An 18,219-nucleotide genomic window follows, 5' to 3' on the forward strand; every position below is an offset into this window, starting at 1 on the left:
TATTATTGCGATTAAGTCCTTCCTCTGCTTATTGGAAATAATTGCATTATTGATGCACACGTAAACGTAGTCATTGAGACAATATATACAGTTTTTAACAACATGGTGAATAAATGATGACAGATTTTTTTTGGGGGGGGCTGAACTATATACCTTTAACATAACATATTGAGGTTCATGTACAGTTCAAATTCATTAGTTACAAGAGGAAGTACTTTGAGTAAATGTCACCGTTAATTGGGTTAAATCAGAGAGATCTGCCCAAGAATGTCCAGTATATCAGGACAAACTTGCTTCCTTTTCATAATGTCACCCAAGCTTTCCAAAACGCCTCCAAACTTGCATTCACAGATCTTAGTGACAATATCCTAAATTACGACCTCACTTGACATTGAACAACTGAATAATACCAATCAAAGCACCTTACCACAAAACCCCTGCCATTTTTTCCCAGCATAAATCATGACAGACAGCTGCACTCATCAATATATCACTGGAGAAATAAATTACCCTGCAATCAGTTTACTTCAATTTCTGAGTGCTGTAAGCGGGCAAATGCCAACTGTAAGTGGCCGTATATGACTGTCATGAGGGCAATTTGTTCTTCTGGAATATATCTGACCTTCTGCTTTCCGCATGCTGGGCATGTTTTTTCTTCTGGTTTTTCTAATGTCACGAGAAAGGAGCAAAAGGTGTGTGTGTGTGTGTGTGTTTCTGAACCCATGTGTAACTATAACTCTCTCTATTTGCCTTCTCTAATACCACCTCTATTAGCAAGATGATGCGTGATTTAATCAGAGACGGAGGGATTTGGCAACCAGCCAACCATTTAATCACCAAGGTACTTCTCTTTCTGACAGAGAACTGCCTCTTCTATCCTTTTCCACTGAAGAATCACTCCGTTTCGTCTTTAAGTAGGTACAGCGATACAAAATAAAGAAACAAATACGCACTAAATGCATACTTCATTACGGGAATATCAAAGATCTGCTTGTTTACTCAGACTGCAAAAAGCTCAGATGAAGCCTTTGTCAATCTCTGCTTTTATCTTTCACACTCTTCACATTACAGATACGTACACTAAAGAGAATAGAGGAGCTGTCCAAGGTTCTGAATTGGTTCCTCACAATCCTGTTTCTAAACGACAACATAAACAAACGTTACTGCGCATGTGCGCGTTCGTGGACTGCCCTTAACTTCCGGAACGTATTCCCATTTGTAGAGGGGGTGTCGATTTTTTCTGATAACAGGCGAAAGAAACTGAAAAGAACCGTTATTCTGCTAAATTTGTCTCTCCAATATTTTGAATTTAGACTGTGATACCAAGCTTAACCGCTAGAGATCAATGTCCCATACCGTTTCTCAAAATGCTACAAAACTACAGGACTCATTCAATTGTTTATTTAATCAAATGAATATACAATGAATTCATGTAATTATTATTAATTATTTAATACAATTATAATACAATAATATTAGCTAATACAAACCTAAATTAAATTATATATAAATAGTTATATTATTAGTAACAATAAGCCGATAAGCAAACAAAGACCGGAAGTTAACTACAGTCCAGGCGCATGCGTCCAATGAAATGCTCTATAAGGGTCAGATGTCCCTAAATACTTTAGACCAGCATATTTAAGAATGCAAAATGTGTCAAAATATATGATATAACTCTCCCATTCGTATGCTCACAAAAAATCATCCACATTAGACCAATATAATTATATTTAACCTTAAAAAGAAACCCAACTATAATCAACTGTGATAATTCATAGATACATATAAATATTTGTATGAAAAGCTATATTTTTATGTGATGAAACGTACAACCTCTGAAAGAGAAATAGCTGTTTTGGGAATTGAACAGATCTTATCGTACAGCGTGCCGGTGGACGGAAATCAAATAAACAGTATATATTTAACCAAAGAAGGAAAAAATTGTATAGCTGTCAATCAAAATAAGATAGGAAAACAGAAGGCCATTAGAATGCTGGGCAGCTTCACTGCAGATGAGACTAGGGCTATGGAGAATGCATTCTTTTGCTTTGCTCTTATCTTTGAAGAAGGATGAAAAAAGATGCCTTATAGCAACCTGACATACTGAGAGATTACGCTATCAGAATAGTTATTATTTCATAACCCGCCTTTGATTTTACCCATTGAGAGATGGATAGTGTACAAGCAGTAACCTCTGACAGTACATTGTATGAGCTTGTAGCGCGGCCGCTGTCTAGAGATCAAGACAGAGTGTAATATTGAAGGTTTTTGGAAGCACAAAGCTTTATTACACTGAACACTGGGAAATCATAAGAGTGGTAGTGTATTGTAATAGATCCTGAGGATGTTCTCAGGGTGCACTAAATAACACAAAGTGAATCGTTGATTTAACACTGATGGAAAATGTAATTGTCTCTAACACACCCTGTGGCAGGAAACTGCCAAGTGTTTAACTATCCTTGCTGTGTGTCTATGACAAGTTACATGAAAAACATTCAATTACTGCAGGCCATCACAATACTTTTCAAACTTTTGGTTTAACAGTGGTTTTATAATTGTGCAAACTTCAGCACATACATCTCTGCCTAACAGCACGCACATGGTTTTATTAGCTGCCGAAAAAACTTCAACAATATCAATAAGAGCCATCCATTACAAGAAAACACAATCCGCTAAATGAATCAACTCAGTGGCTGTCTTTGGCTCCACTGTTGGATGTATGATAGATTCCCTGCTCGGTAATGAACACAGCGCTACCAGGCACCTATCAGTCTTTTCTGTCGAAGCTGTGCTGAGATGAATAAAACAAAAGTTGGGACAAAATTAAAACGATCCATTGTGTCAGAAAAGCCAGAGCCCGTGGGGCCCTCCAGACCCTTTCAGAGCAAAAACAAACACAAAAGTCTGCAATAAGTGACTGATGTGAGATAAAGGGATTTGAAAATAGAGAGAAGGAGACTGAAAAGCAAGTGTAAAAGAGAGTGTGTTTCGAAATACGGAGAGGATATTTAGGTTCTGGCTCTGAGAGCATGAAGGGTTCAGTATATGATTCATAGTGTGTTATATGTTTGCATATATAACTTCTAATGTGAATCAGTAGTCAGTTTACCAGTATCATGTGTCCAGTGGAGATGTCCATGTTGGTTTGTGTAGGTTCCTCACTCCAGGAAGATGTACTGCTGCGGGCCGACGGACTCTGCATTGGCCCATCACTAAACTGCGAGGATACGCTGTTAATGCGTGACGTGTGCGATGGGTGGAACACCTCTGATTTCTCTCCCCGCTCTGATGTGTGCACCGCCATGCGCTGGCGACAGAGATCCTATCGAGGAAGTGGACAAACATTAGTCTTATGCGGAAAGATATTATCTGCGGCAAATCATAAAGTCGCATCATAAAACACAATCAATCACATGATAAAACTACAGCTTCAGAACTTTGCTGATTATGCAAGGGTTATGAAACACGCATTTATATAGCAAATCCTCCCTTAATTTAAAAACACATATGGTAAATCAGGATTTTTGATGGAATAAACTCTAGATGCAAGATCACACCTGGGAATGCATTTATTTCCACTTCGCACAAAATCTCTGTTAGATAATCTCCAATTCAGAAGACACAACCATCAACACATTATATCACCGTCTACTCGAGAAGACAGAGGGAAGATTAGGAATTATTTTAGGAAAAAACATGCCAATATAACAACAACCCTTACAGCTGAAAAACATCATCTGAATCATTCCACACCCAACAGACTCACCACAATGTTTCATTTACAAAATTATGATGAAACACTATAAGCACTGTATTCACAATATAAAAAAGTGAATACAACTATCTAAAAATAATAAAAATACTAATTTCCTGCTTGTTTCCAGCACTGATTCCACATGTCAGTGGTTTAGATTTATAATTTTGACATTCTCAGTAGATTCTGTTAAGGGTCAGAATAATTGTTTGATCATAATCAACGTAAAAAGAGATCAGTAGAAGCAACAACACTGAAATGTTACTAATTTGTTTTTATAATGTCATTAGAAACATTCCCAAGTTAGCAATTTATTTACAAAAGCAATAGGAGGGAGCTGAAAATAATTGCCCTCTCTCTCATTCTCTCTCAGGATATAGCCAGATAATTTGTTATGCAATTGCAAATACTGTATTTGAGGCTATAAGTGCTTCTTTTGCCCCTAATGGTGCCTTCACTGACATCACGTCTTTCCATCTTGCATCAGTTTGAATTTATAATTTCTAAGCTTCTTTCTGCTCAAGTCCAACAAAACATGGAGAGAAAGAGAACAAAAAATGTCCTTTGCTGTTTGATGGCTTTGATTACATCTTCCTTGACAGAGATGGTTGCATCAAAGGAAGATATTTTTTCAAATTATCTTTATAAGGATCACTGACTGTGAGAATATCAGATGATTTTACAAGCTGGATTCTGAAAATGATCTTCATTTGTGATTAAGAAGTGTAGAATACTTTCACAGAGATACAGCTGTCATTAGATCCTAGCTAACCTGATTCAACACAAAATGTCCTTTACGTAAAATGTCCTTACAACCCGACAGATGTTGCTGAAATATGACTGCTAAGATACCATTCTGTGACAGCTCTAGACTTGTACGCTGCAAAAAGGAATTTGTCACTTTGTTTAGCTAATCAAACACCATGAAACCCATTTTACAAGATCAGGTGTGCTAACATCAGACTTGTTGCCATAGAGTTGTGGAGGGGTGGGGGCAGAGTTTTATAAAGAGGGGGTAGTCTATGTGTGGAACAAGTCAATTTGTTTAAATTTATACATCTAAAATACTCAACAATTTAAATAAAGATCATTAAGAGCAGTTTGCCTTTAAACTCAATTTCACTGTTAGAAACCTTTAGCTTATGGTGATATTTTTTCTTTTCTGTTTTTTTTACATCCCCAAAGATGAATCAGACACCGACAATTACTTTTTGTAGTCTCAACAGTGTGACCTCCATCAAAAAGCAATGTCCAAAGTTTAAAAAAAATAAGTGATTACAGCGATGCTGACAGGCAGGTCAGTGAAGGGATGTGGAGGTGGAAGTTTAGTTCATCTGACTAACAGAGCCCCCCCAGTCAGAGAAACTAGGAATGAAAGTGGTGGGGTGACAAAGAGGCCAAGGCGCCCTTAACAGGGCTACAGACAAGACAGTAGGCTGGACTTCTCTCTTAACATTAATAACTATCTGATGTTTACCAGTTTCTTGCCTTGTGAGTCAGTCTGACTTAAATTTTAAAACTTGCAAAAACATTTGCCCACATAAACACTGTGACCCCCTTCCTGATAAATCCTTTCTGTTCATTTCAGCCAGCAAAAAATGTTTGCATGCATTTAAAAATATTACATTTACATTTCAATTACTGAGCAGTCACTTAAATGCAAAGCGACTTTCAAATACAGCACTCAAAAACAAAAGCAATTCATCCTAAAGTTAACAAAAAAGTTAAAAAATTCCATAGTTGCTCGGAAAAACACAGGCTAGAAAATGATGAAAAAGAGAAACAACAATAAAAGGTGAGTGACTTGAAAGTGATGAGGAACTGGGAAAATTATTCCTCCTTTGAGGTACAGTTAAAGTAATTGTAATCTCGATTTATAAAATAAAATAAAACTCATAAATGAAAGAAATCACGTAAATCAACCACATAAATTATTTTTCTACTGGACCTTAAAAACAGTGTAGCAGGAACAAAAGCTATTTTAGAGGGTGGTCCCACCAAATATTGATTTAGTTGAAGGTAACTGATTTTTTTCATGATATTTTCAATGAATAGCATTTTTCACCAATGCATAGATAGACAGATATACATATAAATACTTTGGTTTTTATGCTATTAATTGGAAATATTTTCAAAAATAAAAAATATATTTGTAATAAAGATCAAATCATTTTTTTAATGGTGTGTGTTTGAGGTTGTTTATGTGTTTAAGGGGTTGATGGTTGTGTGTGTATTGATCTGCTACAGAACCATTGCGGCAGAACTGATTCTAGCATGTTTCACTGTAAGAGTCCCAGAGCACAACCCTGCATTCATTCCAGCTACAGCAGTTTGCAAATCCCTTACAACTACACAGTAAAAGCTCTGTCTGCCCCTTTAATCTTATTCACTTAAAAAAAATCTAAGCAACCTGGCAGATGTGAGGGGCCCAAAGCACCCACAATACACCACAACATCACAGGCAAATTAAAATCGATGAAAAGTAATTAAAAGCTGAAATGAAAACATAACAAAGGTGTCAGAATATAATGTGCGACCGAACCTTAATAATATTGACAAACATGGCTTATTTTGCTGTGCTGATAGGGCCAATGTTCACGGAAGAGACTCTCGACAAAGTGTGAAAGGTTTATTAAATATTGAAGGCGGGGGAGGAAGCCAAGCGCTTGCACCCTGCGATCCAGTCTCGTTGAGTACAGCTGAGCCCAACACAAAATCAATAAGCCTTCACCGCAAGCCCTCCCTCCAGGAGCCACGAAAGAAAGGTCATACAACAAACTCATTTCCCTGCTAAAAAGGGCTCTGCCTCAATTAGGATTCATATTAAACACCGCTGTCGTGAAAGGACATCTGCGCCTGCTCCAATGGGTCATAATTAAGCAAAAGAAGCTATAAATAAATTCCATTACCTTTTGGTAATGAGCTAAAATCATTTTGGAGAAGTTAAGATTACACCTGCTGATTTCATACATCGACTGTGTTGCTATGGATTTGTCTTACTGCATGATAGAAAAACGGATGATAAAATAATCTTTCAGGATATTGAAAACATCTTAAAACCAGGGAACATTAAAATATGAATAAAATGATTTAAGTATTGTTACACATATCCATTTTAATACGGATGCTGCTACAGGGTTAAATTTCAAAGAAACAGACAGAAATCAGCTTGCTCTTACCTGATAGGCCGCTGTGGCATCGTGACCATTGTCATTTTCCAAACCGACAAGCTTTTCCTTCAGCCTATGGTGGGAGCGATGGCGCAAGCAGTACAGCGCCCCCGACATCCCCAATACCATGACGATAAAAACCATGGAGACCACCACCAGAATCAAAAAGTTGCTTGGCTCCACTTGACTTTGTTTGACAACTGTGATTTGGTTCAACTTGACCCTCTGGAATCAGAACAGATAAGTAACACAGATAACCATTATGAATAAGAAACACAGGAACATGCTGCATATTCAACATATCATTCAATGACATCATCCTACTGACCATGATGTGACCACAACATCCAGTTTATGGCAGAAATCAATATTATTTTTTACATGCTATCTTTAAAACGTCCAGTCACTTGTATTATTTTCCATTCTATATGCAGGCGTACACATACATAGACCTCGGGCTGACACTCGGTAAGTGAAGGCCTGCTCCACTCTTGTCTTGGCAGGTTAAAACATGCCATCACAGAGCAATTAGGGTCAGTCCTCACTGTACCAGCTTGTTGCTAATTAGCCTCCAAGTCTTGGGTTTGGTTGGGATTGGGGAATTGGCTCAGACCTCCAAGTTAATAAAATGGGAGAGGGGCTAAGCTATGGGGGTGCACCTAAAAGGTCCAAGACCCACTAACGTTCCAGTGTAGAGGGGGTTGTCAGGCTTGTTAGCCCCTCGGGGGGAGGGCTGACAGCCGGGGCTAAGCTGCTGGAGGATTGGCGGCGTATTGTTTCCAAATGCCTTGTGAGGCTGAATAGACTGAGGTCTTTAGAATGGGTTCTGATTTTTTTAATCTGGTTCTATTCGTATTCAGTGCTATCTTACCAACTGACTGATCACAGAAGTAAAAGCTATGTAAGCAAGCGAGATGCCGTCTTGTTAGCGATTTTTCAGAAAAACTCTTTTACATTTTCCTGAAAGCTAATAAGCTACTTTACATTTACATTTACTTTCCAAACTCTTTACCTAAATGATTACCTTGTTATACCTTGTATAACAAAATGCAAATTTCCAAAGCATAGAATCTCTAAATGTAGCTTAGGTTAAATTGAATTCCATACAGAAATCTCTGACATACAAGTTGCAGGTTGCAAAAATATCAGGACCTAATTGTGAGGCTTAGTAGTTTCAAAGGATTGTTCGGTTTTGTTGTTGCAGAAATGGTTTGCTTTTCACCCTTCAAACATTGCAAGGAGTGTGTGTGGAGAGGAGGGTGTATTCAGCTGGAATAGAATCTCCCCCCTCTCTCATTCTCTCCATCTCTCTATAGGCTTAGCGCTCTCAATCGAATTACATGAAAAGATCTCCAACATAAAAACCTGGTTCTGAAAAGAAAATTGTGCTTGGCTAAATAATGTCCGCAATTAATTATAACTAAATAGAATACATGCATTAGGCATTTGAGCAAGGGACTGGAAAACGGACATAAAAGGGAGAGAAGATATAAAAGAAAAATTGAAAAATGTTGTTCTGATATGACTTGGTCTATTCCAATTTCAAATGCAGATTACAGTGCACAAGATCTTATTGATGATTATAACTATAAATCCTAGAGTCATTTTGTGTAGTTGTTATAAATAAAAAAATAACCATAAACTCTCTTATTCAACGAGATATATGAGAAATTTACATCATATGCATATAAAGCTGTGATCAATAAATGTGATAAAAACTATATTAAAAAAAATCTTCTGTGTCATTTAGGGGTTAATATAATAAGATGAAATAAGATGGAGTGTGCTTCGATTTAAACCACCAATCTGTAATATACCTGCTCTTCTGAAGACAAAGAAAACATACAAAATGCACATTTTTATAGTAAAGATGAAATTTCAAAAAATAATAAAAGAAAAAATTTCAAAAAATAATAAAAGAATCCAAAATGAATTAAAGCTCCAATATAATACAAATAATCCAGTCTTTTCATTCAACACCTGTGTTAAAGTGTTCAGCAAATATAAAACCTGGAAAATTATACTTTCTGTGAAACATGAGACGGAAAAAATAAACATAATAATAAAAAGAGAAAGCAAAAGAAAAGAAATGCTGAAAATGGCAGAATTCTTCATGCTTTTATGGTTTTGCTCTTCAGTGGGGAATAAAATTGGACTTGCAAATTTCTGATTCACCAGAGAAGGAAGACAGACAGGTTCAAATCAAGCTTTTTTTTGGAAAAACTCTCAAAAGTCTCTTAAATCTTAAATCGAATATACAAGAAATTCTGCAAGCATAAATCTAAATTTTAAATATCATAAATATTTTTGGAATGAAATATTTAATTTAATGCATACTAAAACTATATAAAAAGAAGTACATAAAAAATGTATATAAATAGAAATAATAAAAAAATCAATGAACTTAAGTGAAACTTGTCAAGTAAATAGTTTAAAACACCCATAATGAGATGATGACATGAGAATAAAGCTGCTGGACTTGAAAATTTCAAAACAATAAATAAATAAACAAAATAAATATAAACAATAAAGAACAAGCATGAAAAATATGTTGGTAGATAAAATGTCTTCCTAGATTAATATGTATGTAGTGTCATCAGATATGGTCAATGTCCAAAGTTTCAGGTGATGTTACTTTGCAACACTGATCATTTATTTTTATTTTCGGGTACTTTCAGTTTTTATTAAACGACCAATGAATTAACAACATTTAGATCTGTAGATATGTGATTACAAAACTACTGAAACCCATGACCACTGTACACACCAAAAGCAGTGCAACACCTAACACAAAGACCACTGGTTAATGTATGACCAGAAAAATGTCAGCGACTGCAATTTTTGATAAATAAATCTGTATTTACTTCAAAAGTTTTTTCCTTTTTTTTCACTCTGCTAGATAGAAGACAAACAAGAAGAAAATAGAAATCTGAGGAAGGACAAAGGCAGATGGATTTTGGATGCCCTGGTTGATTTAAATCTTGAAAGAAGGGATGGGTGAAGGAGACTGTGATGGGTAAAAGGTTGAGACAAGGCCAGCAAAATATCCTTTTACTTGTACACACAATAATGGATCAATCTTAAAAAAACATTTACTCTTATTATTATCTACCTGTACAATACAAAACTATAAATAAATAGACTAAACTAAAAAGCTAACACACAAAAAAAATTGTTTTTGATAAATCATGCTCATGACATCAGACATATTAAAAGCTGTCCTGTATTTTTATAGTTTTTATATTTTCTATAGTACTGCATTTTTCTCTTTGTGATATTTGTTTAATTTCTATGATTGTAACAGCCAGTAAATTAAATGAATAAAAATACATTTACCCAATGTTCAATTACAAAACTGCATTTGGTTGAATGTATGTATGTGGTTTCCTGTTGGCCTAATATCCACAATTAATAAGTAGTGAATACATATCATTTTTTATGACTTTAACTGGCATCTCAAACTTCACTTTAAACATTTTACTTCAATTAACTTTTGCTTGTATTTCAAAATAATTAAAATACTAACGATTAAGTTTGTAAACTCAATAAAGTTTTTAGAATATTATTGCAAAAATTATCAACGCATTTACATAAAAAATATTTGGTCAAAAATCTATAAAATACGTAGGTCTATATCCTTTAAAATAGTCCCTAAAATATGTGGCGGCACAATTAAATGTCGTACGTTTTTTCTCCAGGTCTAAGCATGTGTATTTTTTTAATGGATTCTTTTTTATTTTAGGTCATTTGATTTTCGGCAGGACCCTAAACACCAATTCCAGTGCCATCGATTTTTACTATGTAATGGCTAAATGAACAACAGCTAAACATATCCCAACGATTACTCCTCTAAAATGAACGGTGTTTAAAATAGCTTACTCTCTACACAGCTCTTACCCCACTCTTCTACACTGAATCACGACCCATATTAATTACAAAACGATCTGCAAACCACATTGCCCATCGCATTTCACAGTTTCTAACAAGAGATTCATCTCTTACAAGAAGAGTTTTAAAATAAAACGTGTCACATCACATCCCACCGCCATTTAAGTATTGCAGGACCGTTGTCACTCTCATTATCAGTCCAGATGCATCCGGATGCGCATAAGTTTTAGGTGACGCTTAACGGGGCTTTCAAAGCCGCCCACAGCCTCGTTACCTATATTTCACACCATAAAACATGTGCTCCAAAATAACTGATAGTCCGGTCCAGTCAGATAGTTACCTAGTCCCATTTTCGGACAGCACGCGAGGGATGCGTTTCTCATCTGGAAGCAAGATCCTATTCCGCCTTTCTCCATCACATGTCCGACCGCAGCCTCCTCTCGCAATCCCGCAACCTAATAAATGTTTTAGCCTCCCAATTCGCGTCCACTTCGTTCATAGAAAAGAACTGTTTTTTTATTACAGAAGCGGCGAAAAATAAATAAGAGAGTTTGAACGAGGGCTGAGCAAGAGAGGGAAAAAACGAGCTAAGTCGTCCGTCACGTTTCCCAAAGATTTTTAGAAGCTGCAGTGGGCTGTCTTGTCCTTTGAATGATCATGTACGACTGAAAAGCGAGGGTTTTTTCACGGAGCCCCTCCTTATATTCAGCGAGAGTCGAAGCGCTGTCTGTAGCACATGTCACATCCACTGGTTGCTATGGCGATGCCTCCACATGTTGCCCACAGCGCGCGGGTAGCTTGAATGGACAGTGCACTTGTCACTCAGTTCAACTATTCGGGATTTCTGTGCCTGCTGAATTGGATTTTCCTGAAGCTTCCTCTTACGTTTTTCACCATTTGTATCGGACTCTCTATGGTTAAAATATAAATTCTTCTAGTTTTGATGATGAGCAATGAGCAAAGAAACGCGGTTTCGAAGAAATAAACCTGATCGTATATTGCAGGTCTATGATTGTCTCGATGGCGGAAAACCAGTGCGAAATATATCTCGAAAGGAAATTGTTTTGTTTTTCATACACATTTTGGGAAGACTATTGTTTGGTTTGAGGAGGGCAACAGCTGCAGCAAGCAGAGAGGGATTACGGAGTCTATGGAAGAGAATAGAGAGAGGGAAAAAGGGAAGGGACTGTTGGTGGGGGGGGGGGATCTTGTTTGAGTGTTTGTGTGTGTGAGAGAGAAAGCAAAAGCAGAGTGTGTAAGAGCTATACAACATGTGCTCGTGAGGTGTAAGTGGCTGTATGTGTGTGTGTCTGCTGGCTGGAGGGGCTTGGGGGTGGGGTCCCGTCAAACGCAGATGAGGAGTCCACGGAAGGGGTCTTCAGTTTATCTTTGGTTTCAGCTGCACTCCTCCCTCCAATGTCCCCTCCGTACCCCTCTTTGTCCTACAACGTGACAGCTGGACTTGGCAGAAATGAGAGAGGAACAAATAAAGTGCTTCGCCCGTTCCGGGATCTCTATATCAGATTAACACACCTCAGCTTGAGCAGTGCCCAGATGTACTCGCACCTTTAACCTCGCCTTCTCTTCATTTTATGTTCTTTTAGGTAATCGACTAGCTAGTCAAACCGCTGCTGAAGTAAACAATATGTGTGTTTAGGATATTACAAAATTACAATGTGTGTCCTGAATCAGGATTTCACAGTTTATGATGCATCAACCTTTTGTGCCTTCAACGGAGAAAACAACGGAGTTTAGATGACAAAAAATCTCTAAACTGTTCAAGGTAATCATAAGAGACATTATAGCAAAACACCATGCCGAACAAACCAGAATTTAAGCCAAGAGTGCCTTGTTGTGGTGCCACTCAGTGCTATATAAAGAAAGCATTGCACGCCTTCTGGCTGCAGGGAATCTTGTAGTGACTGACAAACGACAGTACCAACATTTACTGTTCTCACTTAACTCTACTGATCAATCTAAGATCACAGACAACAGAAAAAAAGTGATGTTAAACAGGCATCTGCATAAAGGGAGCAGTCATAGGCTGAGTAACTTGTAAACAGTGCCTGCAACCACAGTGACACGCTGAGCCATCTGTTTGTATCTTTAATCAAGTAAAGCCATGTGTTTTAACTGTAGATTACCAAGACAAGCATATAGTTAACATAGGATTTACACAAGGCCAACTCAGAATTTAAAAACTATTTGTCGAACTGCTAATAAAAATCTTATGGAACATTGTCTGATGCTGAAGTGTCATAACATGTTCTGTATGTTCTTGCTCTGCAGAAATCCTAATTTATATAAATACACTTCTGATATCTGTGCAGTATTCTGTACTATCGTTTTGGCTACATTTTGTCATTTACTAACCTGTTCTGGTTAACACTAGACAGCTTAAATGTAAGTTCAGAAGCATGTTTCCACAGTAGAGAAATACATTTTTGATTCAATTTTAAATATGATAATGCTTAAGTTAATGTTTATCCATACCAATTTTGTGAATTTTTCATACCCATAACTACTAACTAATAAAAAGCATGCTGCTTGGGCTATCATGTCTTTAATGGAGCCAGAAGATAATCCAATATTTTTTTGACTCAGCACTCCTATATACAAAAATGATTACAGTTAAAAATAAACATATGTCTAATAAACACCCAGCCCGTCAGCTCATTCGAACACTTTCAGCTTTTTGCTATTTTTGAACATGAATCAAATTTACTATTGATGAGCCAACATCAGGATGTTGTGTGACATTTTCAGGGCATTTTAGAGTGAATTAACTTTACATTTCCTTCATGGATGAAAGAGATTTGGTGGAGGGAAGAAGATGGGGGGAAAACAAACCCATCTCTAATCCACTCTGAACACTGCAGCACTAATTGGCGAGCGCTAACATTTGGCTCGCTATGTCTCATACATATATAAGGCTTAAAGGACTAATTTAGGGAGAGATATGTGTCGGCCATGTCGCTGCAGTCTTTGCCGTAGATTAGCTTGTTAAAATAAGCTCCCTCATTGTCTGAATCTAGGCTAGAGCTAGACCCATGCCAGGGGGTTCAAAGCTATGAACAAGCTAGCGATCAAGGTAAATGCTACGCTTGTCATCTTGTGTGTACAGACTCAGCATGATCAAAACCCAGCACACACAACACACGCAGCTGAGCTAGCTGCAAAATAACATTGAAAAAGCAAACAAATAAAGAAAATCAAACCATGAGCCGGCACAGTTACTTAGAATAAAAACGGAAAATGAGAGTGCCCTGATGAAAAATACAGCATATGCTGGGTTAGGTATGTTTCGAAGCTGGTTTGACCATCTTAATCCGGCTATGGACCAGCACATGACCACTCCAAACCAGCAGATGACCACCAGGTAGTATACAAACATACCGAACCGGCATATGCATGTTTTTTTTCAACGGGGTGAGATCTTAAAGGTATGTTTGTGCTGCTTGAGATGTTGAACATACAGTTACTTGTGTACATAGCACTTTTAATAATGTTCAAAACAGAATGTGGGATTATTATCCATGACTGAAAATCCAAAGAAACAAACATGAAAATGAAGAGTGTGAAAAAATGTTGCAACATCCTGTTAAAATCTGCAACAGCAGGCTGAATATCCTAAAATTGGTTTTCAGAATTTTCGACTGTCTTGTGGTCAAGCTGGAGATATCCCAATAATATATGTGCATGCATTCTAGAACAGCCCAAGCTATGACTACTGCAGCGCTGTTAAGAAATTACAAAAGCAGAGATTTTAGAAAATCACCCTGTGACATGGAATTGACATGTCCTGGTGTGAAAACATCTATCGAACAAAAGTTAAAACATTGTGCCAAGTCATAAAAACAAGGTAAGCTGTGTAATAACTGTTACACTGTGTAGCTGTTGTGCTGACTCACAGTTCAGTCTACCACACTTGGAGCTGTTCAGGCCGGAGCCCACAATTAAAGAATTCCCTTAATGCCCACATCAATACTTCTGATAGGCTCCCTTTAAAGTAAGAGTAATGGATTTCATTAGGAGCAGTGTACTATTAGGGCCGTCAGCCATTGTTACTATGTTTGACTCTATTAGCACCTCTTGCTCTTTTAAGGAAATATTTGGAAGTCATTGTAAAATGAAATGTGACGAAATCTATGATGAAATTGCAGCACATTTTGACATTTTAAACATCCCATGGAATGCTATGATGAATGTGCCAAGATACTGTTTTCTGATATATTTGCTATTGCTCCTTATGTGTGGATGTGAAATGTGAACCACTGAGTTCATGTTAAATGTGAACAGCCCAGATTGAGAAAAAAACTGATGTGGCTTAATTAGACGGCAACTATGAATATTGCACTAGTAGGGATAAAAGGGTTCATGTCTTCATTATTGTACAAACAGAAATAAACAAAACAGTTATAATCTATCCCATAAAACATTTAAAGATTATATATCTGGAGCATGGAAATCCCTTCAGTTTATAACACACTCCCACACAGCGCACAGAGTGACACGATCTCCGATTTGTGCCTTACTTTGAACTTAAAGCTGTAATTAACAAAACAGCATTTCAAACCCGGGAAGTTTATTTTATGGTATATACATGAGGAGAGATAGGTTAGAAGTTTATTGTTGCATTTTTTTATGGAGCACAGTCCCTGTCTAAATGTTCGTGTGCCAGCACTATAGTCTGGCTGATGCAATAATTACAGACTGCTACTTTCCTTTCTCCCAAAGACCCGTGACCCTGGTACTATCTGTCTGAAAAGTTTTGATATGTTCTTTTCGTAGAAAGTATTTATGTTTCATCAGATGAGATGTCTTCAATTTAAAGCCCTATACATTTAAAGGCAATAGCTGAACGTCCAAAAATTAGTACGATTACAGTGATGTCATTGTTGATCTTGAATAAATGTGGGTGGATGGCTGTAGCTCCCAATTCATCTACGGTTTCAATCAAAGAAAAGAATATAGAAAATTGTATTGCCCTGAAGGCACTACCTCAACTCACAATAAGACGCTGGTACATTGTTTTTTGCTCATTATGTTGATTTTATGTTGAATATTTCTAAATATCCAAAGAAGACATTCATTGCAGAACCCTTTAATACATTAAAAGATATGATTATAGGTATAAAATAACAAATATAAATTGGTCTTTCAGAAAAACAGTTGAGATAATTGAGTCTCATTTATATGTGCAAATATGACGATAGAAATATATGTAAAAATATGAAATAATGTGTAATGAAGCCCATGCAGCTTCTATGTTGGCCTGAATTGCTATAAGGAATCGTCTGGAGTTATTTTTCCTCCGTTTGGTCCACCAGACACGATATGAGACGAGTCAGATTGACTGCAGGTGTCAGTTGTGGACGCACACTTTATAGAAACTGAATCTTTAACTGTTCAAGAATTAGCAAATTTGTAAAAAGCTTAAAGTTATAGTTCACCCAAAAATGACAACTCTGTCATAATTTACTCACCCTCTTGTAATTTCATATCTTTATGACTTCCTTCCTTCCGTAGAACACAAAAGAAGATATTTAGAAGAAAGTTGATAAACGAACAGCACTGGTCCTCATTCACTTCATTTTGTATGGACACAAAACCAATCCAAGTGAATGGGGGCCAGTTAACAACAATAAACAAAATATCTTCTTTTGTGTTTTGCAGAAAAAGAAAGTCATACTGGTTTGAAATAATATGTAAATTATGACAGAATTTTCATTTTCACTATAACAGGACATCTACAAAAGTAACTGTATATTCAGTCAAGTAAATTCTGATACAATCCATTTGGCAATGAACAACATATCTGATTACCCAGTAATATAATTTCTTTTAGTCATTTAAAAAAAGTCTTAATTTGCAACGTTTCCAAAGTCTGCATTTCTATTAGCGCTTCTATTAGCAAAAATATAGCTTTAGTTCTGGCTCTAGTTTTGTGATTAGTTGTCAATATGTAATGTCTGTGAAGTCTGACAGATCTTCTATTGTAACTCCATCACTGCAGACATCATTACTCACTATTAATACATCACAGTCAGACATGCCACCTAGTTCCTGTATGCGGTCTCATTACGGCTGATTAGGACTTTCATTCACACATGACATCTTGGTTTTCCCTTGATCTAAGGGCAATTTTAAAAGCAGCCTGTGACTGTAATGATAGGCAGTGTGAGGTCAAAAATAGCTAAAAATAAAGGACTATGAGTTTACCCCCATTCCACTGCTTGACTAGAAACCTTGTTGATAATAACTTCAGAAAGTCATAAATCATCTTTAAAAAAAGTATCCCTCGAGTAATAGTTTTTTCTTTCTTTGTTGTTTCATGCATGTAAATCTACATCCCTACATCATGACTTTAATTTGTTTCCATTTAGCGCTGTTTGATGAGCTTTTCTGAGTTATACATGTATAGTGTTCTTGTATAGTCATCTGTCTAGGAATCTCATATGATGGTGAGATCTTTTAATCTATTATACATGGCTCTGATCAATGATGGCTTTTGATTATGGCTATGACCAAATTTTTGTTCAAAAACGGCATTTTAAACCATTTTTATAGATCATATTGTCCACAAAGCATTCTTGTTTGAAGTGTTAGATAAATCGCTAAATACACTATATTCAAAAGTTGCTGCATTATAACTATTATGTATTATGTACAATATTATATAAGAGTGCATGAGCTAATTTGTCAAAACATAAGGTGTGCCAGCAGCAAAACATATGAATAAAACGTCTTTCAGACGATGCTTGTTAAACTCTCTTGGATTTGAAGCACATTTTGTACATTATAAATATGTTGATTATAAAAGACAATGTCAAGCATCTTTAAATGGTGATTTAAAATTAATAGCAATGAGGGATATAAATGTCAGCTTTCATTGCATACAGATCATATAAATGTATACAGTTTGATAACCATCCTTCGTATATGTTAGATGACATATGTCAACACTTAGAAGTTCTTTATAGATTTTATATTTCAATGCATTTAAATAGATTTCATTAAAAGTGATAAAGCCATATAGGTATAGTCATTACAGTATTTACATATCTTGGCTTCTTTTTGGATCAAGATCTTGTCTCTGTCTTTAAAAAATTAAAGACACTGAGATTTAGATTGAGTTTTATAAATTTCATAATTCACATACTTAAAACATGCCAAATAATACATCAGAAATCAGGAAAATGTGATTTATGGTCCCAAAACCGAACAATGAAACAATTATAAATGATTTATCGTTCATTACAATGTTTATAATAGACCATATTTCGTTTCAAAACATGCTATTTATTTAGCAATTGATTTTATTCTAGTGCTATAAGTTTTGGTTCAATTATATATAGAAGCTAAATTGATATTTAGAAGCTATACTGATATATAACCACATAC

The 18,219-nt window shown here is 36.2% G+C and overlaps 1 protein-coding gene across 3 annotated transcripts in view; it reads right to left on the reverse strand.

Moving 5' to 3' along the window:
* The window catches only part of ptprn2 (protein tyrosine phosphatase receptor type N2), a 146,234-nt gene that overhangs the window by 29,103 nt on the left and 98,912 nt on the right, over nucleotides 1–18,219 (reverse strand). For all 3 annotated transcript variants that reach the window (XM_056746981.1, XM_056746967.1, XM_056746975.1), the window contains 2 exons: nucleotides 6,937–7,152; nucleotides 3,113–3,325 (listed from right to left, as the gene is read on the reverse strand). In XM_056746981.1, coding sequence (XP_056602959.1) covers nucleotides 3,113–3,325; nucleotides 6,937–7,152 — 429 coding nt within the window. The remainder of the gene's footprint in view (nucleotides 1–3,112; nucleotides 3,326–6,936; nucleotides 7,153–18,219) is intronic.

The sequence above is a fragment of the Triplophysa dalaica genome, chromosome 1 (genome assembly GCF_015846415.1).
Source record: "Triplophysa dalaica isolate WHDGS20190420 chromosome 1, ASM1584641v1, whole genome shotgun sequence".
In the NCBI taxonomy this organism is placed as follows: Eukaryota; Metazoa; Chordata; class Actinopteri; order Cypriniformes; family Nemacheilidae; genus Triplophysa; species Triplophysa dalaica.